The following is a 7,520-nucleotide window of genomic DNA, read 5'->3' as shown; positions in this document are numbered from 1 at the left end:
GCTGGTCAAGGGTTAATAATGTGAGATATGTTTCCCTTGTCAAATGCAGAAAAGTGAAAATTAAAAGGACAGGAAACCAGCTGTTTGATCACTTTAATTTACACAATTTTTGATGAATCAGTGCAACAACGTTGGTGTTGCAACAGCTTAGTCACTACTTCAGTTCAGTTTAAACACATTTAAAACCACAGTCAACAAAACTAAGAGTTCCTACACGCTTGCAGCAGTTCAGTTAAGCAAGCAGAGATGTACATTTTCAGAAAACAATAAAAAACCTGGGATGAAAAATAAGGGAGAGGAAGGATGGACCATTACTCACAGCCTTAGTTCCAACTGAAAAGAAATAAATTAATTTCCTGCTGCACCACAGCAACTTGTCCCTGCACTGCTTTTTACAAGCCACTCTGCGTGCCTCAGCTATCCATCTGGGAAAAATTAATTTCCATATCGTTATAGGAATACATGAAGCTAAAATATACTGCCATTTATGAGACACTGCATATCACCATGACAGAGGGAGAAAAGCAAAGAGGAGGAGGTGCTGTGTGAGGGGCACAGAGAAGAAGCTGGAACTGCTGGTGGCAATACCTGTCCCATGGCAACAGCCTTCAAGAATGATCAGGCTAAGTGTTTCTCAGAACGGAATTTGACTTGAAAGAATAAAACACATACTTTATGTGTCAACTTTTGTATAGGTAAGTGGGTACTTGCCATGATTTTTGTTCAAATTGTAGAAAATTGGAGACAAAGAAGAGTAAAGACAATGCTGGAATTAAATCCAGTTCTCAGAATAACAACGCTAACCATTTCACTGTAGGAAGTACCTGGAGATTTTGGATTTTGAACATATGCATTGAAATTCTGTTATAGAAATTCCTCAGTATCCACATAAATATCACAGAGAAGAAACAGAGTGATTGTACCTCCAATTTGGGCAAGCTGCCCTGGAGATGCAGAACGGAAGCCCTGGAGGGGTCTGTTCCTGGAGGTCTGGGCAGCTGGATGCTCCAGATAAAGAGAATGCCCCATTAGGATTCTCTCTTCTACTCTGTTCAGCCTTGGTCTTTGACCTTCACTGATTTGCCCAATGCTGTCATCAGAATCCTACAAAGAACACCAACATCAGAACAGGAGGGATAAAAAACCCAATGTATTTCTCCCAAACCCAGACATCATTTTCTGATCACATTGACCCTTAAAACATATACACACTTCAGTCTATACTATTTGCATTGAAGAAAGAAAACTGAAACTGAGGAGATAGCACCTGAGTTTGAAATTAAGATCTGCATTTATCAACACTAGACAGAAAAGAATCACTTGCAGTCAAACAACATCACTTATTTAGTCAGCAGTATCCCAACCTGATCAGAATCTAACTTATAATTTTAGCACATGAAGCCTCTAATGTTATAGATTTGGCCCTTGCTGACTGCCTGACCTTGAAATATTGGCAGCAGCTAAAAGCTACTGACTCTCTGTTATGCTGCATGTCAGATCAGAGGTTCAATTTTTCCCTAGACTTGGAGGACACTTAGAGTAGGGATTGTTCTCCGGATTCTGATTCTCAAAGCTGCAGGGGAAAAAACAAATTGCTTCCATGCAGGAAAACAGGTTGAATACACATGTGCACAGTATGATACTAAGGCAATACAAGTAACATCTAGGAGAACACTGTTTCTCTGATGAAGGAGGAGGTATATCTGCACACACCTTGACAGAATCTGGGGGGAGGTTATTAGTGTCTTTTATGGACAGACTGAGCAGATTGTCACTATGGGAAAGGAAAAAAGCAAATTAGAGATGCATTGGTAATTGGCAGTGCTGATGAGAAAATGTCACTGCAATTACAGACAGACTCAGAGCTGACACTGTGGAAAGCTTTTCACTAAGTCCATCCACTGGAGCTCATTAGCAAAGTAAAGAAAGACAAAGGAACAGTTAAGGAACTGAGTGAAGTTAGTAATTATTTAGACTAAACTGACCAAGACAGAGGGAAGAAACTGCACATGCATCAGTAGAATCACAAAAAGCAAGATCTGCTGTAAATAAAGGTGTTCATGAACCATACTGCAGCACTCAAAGTTCACTTCCTTCACACATTCCTGCAGCTATGTCAGTTAGAAGAGACTCCAAGTCCTAACTACTTTGCACATAGAAAAGACTGAGATGTGTGACAAAAAAATTTGTGATGCAGATAGTTTTATTTTTCTGTTGGACTGTTTTTAATGCCAACTGAATATGAATATTTTGAGGGTTTGTTCCCAGATCAATATTGACAGCATGTGCAAAGTGAATGTAAACATTTGCTGAGTTGTTCCTCATGCCTCCCTAAAACACTCCTGTGGCTGTTAAGTGCAGCGTCCTTGTACTGTGCAACATTCCACCCACATTGCTGAAGTGACAGAACATTCCCTGGTACTCAGTGACAGGACATATCTGGTACATGGAACAGTCACAGACATACCTTGAAAATTAGCTATGTGTGATGTTATTTACAGCTTGTTTATAACAACACTTAGCCTTCAGTGGTTTTAAGAAGTTTTACACAAGAACAAAGCCAACACAAGTGAGATCACTTTCTGCAGGGAATGAAGTGTATAAACCTCTTCTACAACCAACAGGAAGGATGAGCTTGAAATATTTTATCTACTTTTGAGTAGGAAAGTACCACTTTAAAACTACGGTACTGGAAATGACAGAACTGTGAGTTACCTCCAAGTGGTGTATTCCTTCTTGTGCAGGAACAGGTGCTTGGTTTAACTTGGCTAAAAGAGTCAGGACAGGATCCCTGTGAAAGCATTTATCCAGTCTTCTGATCACTTGCCCTTCACTTGGAGGATCATAATCCTAAAACAAAGAAACAAAATCCATATAATATATGATCCAAAACTACTTTTTTGAAGAAACTTGAATCATTCTTAGTTTAGTTCACAACTAAGCTTTTTCTTTTTTAAGAACTTGTTACAGTTCCCACACTGAAAAATTGTGTCATGGAAATCCAGGCATTTAAAAATAAGCACACAGATGACACACTGCTTTCTCCTTTCACCCACACACATGCACAGCCTTTATTCGATACACAAAACTGCAACAGTGAGATAAGAACAAGGTCCTTTAGGCCTCCAAAGATCAAGAAAACAGTTAAGTCTTCACATACACTTGCTGCTAGCAATGATCTCACTGCAGAGCTGCTCTCACCAGCAAGGAATTACCTTCCTCACCCAAACAGCCTAGTTTGAGGATTAAGGACTATTGGAAGGAGCTACTATCCAGCTGACAAAGAGAGGGAAGAACATCTCAGCATCTGATGAAGAGAACTTTCCTTTAAGTTCACCTGCTATCAGAGTCTTAAGCCCAGAGTTTAAAAGAGGAAGTGTGGCAGACAGGAGGCATTTAAAGGTGTGCCAGTTCAGGGCACATTCTCACAACTGTGGTGGTGGTTTTGGGGTTGTTCTGTCCAGTGCCAGGACTTGGACTTGATGATTCTTGTGGGCCCCTTCCAACTCAGGGTATTCTCTGATTCTATGACATAAATGAAATCATGGATACGAGATGAGAATTATGTACGGGTGAAGTATGCCCATGCATGTGTAGAAATTTTAGGAAGGAGAGGCAGGGAGAAGTGGGCTCCTACTCTAGAACATTTAAACTTGCCTTATGAAGCTTGGAACGGACCTCTGCAGATTTTCTAGCCCAACCCAACTGCTCAAGGCAACACTCCTTCCAGCGTTCGGCCACCCCCAAAGTAAAAACAGTTTTTATGTTTAAAAGGAATGTCATCAATGAGGTTGAAGCTTGGAACGGACCTCTGCAGATTTTCTAGCCCAACCCAACTGCTCAAGGCAACACTCCTTCCAGCGTTCGGCCACCCCCAAAGTAAAAACAGTTTTTATGTTTAAAAGGAATGTCACAGAATCAATGAGGTTGGAAAAGACCTCTGAGATCATCCAATTCAACCTATGACCTAACACCAGCATGTCAACCGAGTGCCACGTCCATTCTCTCCTTTCCTGAATTTCAACCTGTGTCCACTATCTCCTGTCTTTCACTGGGCACCAATCAGAAGAGTCTGTCTTCCTTACTTCTTTTCACGAGGAACTTATACACATTGGTAAGATGTCCCCAGAGCTTTCTCTTCTCCAGGCTGAACCATCCAAGCTCTCTCAGTATGACAGATGCACCAATCCCTTAATCATTTTTGCAGTCCTTTCTTGGACTCACTCCAGTAAATCCCTCACTTTCTCGTACTGGAGAGCCCATAATTGGACACAATACTCCAAATGCTGTCTCACCAGTACTGAGGAACAAGGAAGGACCACCTCCCTTGATCTGTTGGCAATGCTCTTCCCAGTGCAGCAAAGGATGATGATGGCCTTCTTTGCCACAAAAGCACACAGCTGAGCCATGTTCAGCTTGTCCACCAGGATCCCCAGATTTTTTCTATAAAGCTGCTTTCCAGCCAGCCAGCCCCAGCAAGTACTGGTGAATGAAGCTGCTCCTCCTCGGGTGCAGGACATGGCATTTCTCCTTGTTGATCATGATGAGATTCCTGTCAGCCCATTTCCCTACCCCAGTGAGGTCCCCCTGAATAGTGGCACAACCTTCTGGTGTATCAACCAGCTTTGTATCATCTGCAGACTTGCTGATGATGCAGTTTGTCCCACAGTCTAAGTCTTTCCTGAACGTGCTAAGCACCACTGGTGCTAGGATTGACTCCTGGCACACAGCAGTGGTGATTCCCTCCAGCTGGACTCTGTGCCACTGACCACAACCTGTCCAGCCCAACAGCTTAGCCAATTTTCAGTTCCAGGACAAATCATTCCTTGAATTCACTGACCTCCATGTGCCTATTGAAGGTCTGAGTCAGGATCAGAGAGGAAAGGAACCTGGGATTTGTGGCCAGGAAACATTAACAGGAGCCTAAAGATTGCAGGTCTTCATCCTCATGGCAGATTTCAACTATCTGGACATCTTCCAGAAGAGCCATATAGCTCATTGTGGAGGCAGTCCAGGAAGTTTTAGAAATCCCTCTGGAGTCCCCTTCCAACCAAGACCATTACAAGTCCACTATTAATGTTTTTGTTCTTTCCTAGAGAAAACAGTTCAGTTTACTCTGACACTATCATTTATATGACACCAATGTCCTACCAAGAAGCATTACATGAAGTGTCAGAGAGGGAAAGTCCAGGGCATTTCAAGAAAAGTGTTAAAAGAGAAAGGGAATGGAGAATACCGTGGCTTGGGATGCTTCCAGGACAAGGAACTAAAGCAGATGTCAGATAAGAAACTATACTGATGTTTTAAGCAGCTTTAACTAACTCCAGCCTCAGCTAACCTACTTTAATAATTGAATCACACAAGCAATTAAAAGATGGCTCCAAGCTGAAACAGCTCAGAGCACAACAATGTTCTATTCTGTTTAAGATGTCCTAAAACTGAAAACAATAAAAGAAATGAAAATGTGTATTAGCTCTCTCTCACCTACAGAAGATTATAAATCATCCAACTGTCTCTAACTATAAACTAATGTGTATAATGTGCTTTTTCCTTGGGTGCTCTGAAATTCTAACATTCTTTGTGAGTGTACAGCTTAAAAGCACAAATTTAAAAGGTTGCTAAGTGGAAATGTTTAAAGCACATCCAATTTATCAAGATGCCCAAGGTGGAATCCACATTAACTCTGTTTCCTTATGAAACATTTCCTTACCATTTCATTGGCATCTCGTAAAGTACTGGATAAGCTCTCAGCAAGGTTTGGAACAGCTAATCCTCCTGCTAAGGATGAAAAATATTTTATGTTACAACTAATACAAAACATGAATGTTTCTATATGAGAAAAAAAAAACAAGGCCACATTCTTTAATAATTACAGCACTGTGCTTTAGAAAAATTGGAAAATCCTACTGTTGGATCTGCATTATAAAGACATATTTTCATATTTCTTACACTTTGCTTTCAATACAAACTTAGTACCACATGGTACTTGAGCAAGACAAGTCACAATTATTTTCCAAGTTGATCTCATGACAAAAGAGCAGACTGAATCTTTTTTTCACTAATAAGCAGAAGCATTTTGTTCAGAGACAATAAAAAGAGCAACGACGTGTCTTCAATCCAAGCTCATGAACTGAAAGTTAAGGACGAGGTTAATGCTTAGAGTTTTATCAGAAAGTGGATGAAATATACCTTCAATAGACCAGAAGAGGAGCTTAGAAAGATAATTAAACACATAATCAAATTCCAATTTCCACAGATGTGCCTAGTTAGTTACCTCCTGCAGCCACCTGTCCACAGCTGAACAGCACCTCCCCTTCTGAGATGGCTCTGTCCGCAGTCTCTGTCTCTGTGAGGGTGAAGCTGCTTTCCTCCGTGGACAGCCCAGAACTAACTGTAGGTGCAGGGGATGGAACCTGGAGATTGTCAGGGAGGGACTCAGAGGGCCTCACTGACAACTGCTGAGATGGTAAAATCAAGACCTCTGGCTCCTCATCGACAGCCACTGACATCTCACTGCAATGTAGGAATATGCACTGTGAACACACCAAAACACTCTGAACAATACAGACTAAAGTCTTCATTTGATATTTTAAAGCAATTAATTTGCAGTTATTTTTTCCCATGCAAGAACACAGCATTTTACAAAATATCCTGTGAATCATCATGCTCTGCAGAGGGACCTGGATAGGCTGGAGAGATGGGCTGATTCCCATGGGATGAGGTTTAACAAGGCCAAGTGCTGGTCCTTTATTTTGGTCATAACAATCCCACCCAGAGCTCCAGGTTGGGGACAGAGTGGCTGGAGAGAGCAGCCAGGCAGAAAGGGACCTGGGAGTTTGGATAGAGAGAAAGCTGAACATGAGCCAGCAGTGTGCCCAGGTGGCCAAGAAGGCCAATGGCATCCTGGCCTGGATCAGAAACAGCGTGGTCAGCAGGACCAGGGAGGTGATTCTGCCCCTGGACTCAGCACTGGTGAGGCCACACCTTGAATCTTGTGCTCAGTTCTGGGCCCCTCAGTTCAGGAGGGCTACTGAAGTGCTGAGGCAGGTCCAGAGAAGAGCAATGAGGCTGGTGAAGGGACTCGAACACAAGTGCCATGAGGAGAGGCTGAGGGAGCTGGGGGTGTTCAGCCTGGAGAAGAGGAGGCTCAGGGGAGACCTTCTCACCCTCTACAACTCCCTGACAGGAGGTTGGAGTCAGGTGGGGGTTGGTCTCTTCTCCCAGGCAACCAGCAGTAGGACAGGAGGGCACAGACTCAAGCTCTGCCAGGGGAGGTTTAGGTTGGATATTAGGAATATATTTTTTACAGAGAGAGTGATGAAGCATTGGAATGGGCTGATCTTGACTTGATGATCTTGGAGGTCTTTTCCAACCTGGTTTATTCTACGTTTCTATGGTTAATTCATGTTATTTATCAATTTCTGGTTCTAACTAAACACACCCATGCGTATTCCCCCTGAGGTAAGAGAACGATAAAATGCTAATAATACAATATTTCACTGTCACATGTATAGCAGGTG

At 42.3% G+C, this 7,520-nt stretch overlaps 1 protein-coding gene across 1 annotated transcript in view; it reads right to left on the bottom strand.

Moving 5' to 3' along the window:
- The window catches only part of KIAA0586 (KIAA0586 ortholog), a gene marked incomplete at its 5' end in the record, with an annotated part of 79,821 nt that overhangs the window by 34,659 nt on the left and 37,642 nt on the right, over positions 1 to 7,520 (bottom strand). The window contains 4 exons of the mRNA XM_009081035.1: positions 924 to 1,104; positions 2,716 to 2,850; positions 5,711 to 5,778; positions 6,275 to 6,513. Of these exons, the coding sequence (XP_009079283.1) occupies positions 924 to 1,104; positions 2,716 to 2,850; positions 5,711 to 5,778; positions 6,275 to 6,513 (623 nt within the window). The remainder of the gene's footprint in view (positions 1 to 923; positions 1,105 to 2,715; positions 2,851 to 5,710; positions 5,779 to 6,274; positions 6,514 to 7,520) is intronic.

The sequence above is a fragment of the Acanthisitta chloris genome, unplaced genomic scaffold (genome assembly GCF_000695815.1).
Source record: "Acanthisitta chloris isolate BGI_N310 unplaced genomic scaffold, ASM69581v1 scaffold1798, whole genome shotgun sequence".
Classification (NCBI taxonomy): domain Eukaryota; kingdom Metazoa; phylum Chordata; class Aves; order Passeriformes; family Acanthisittidae; genus Acanthisitta; species Acanthisitta chloris.
Note: the sequence above shows the minus strand (reverse complement) of the source record. Positions and strands in the feature narration are given on the sequence as shown.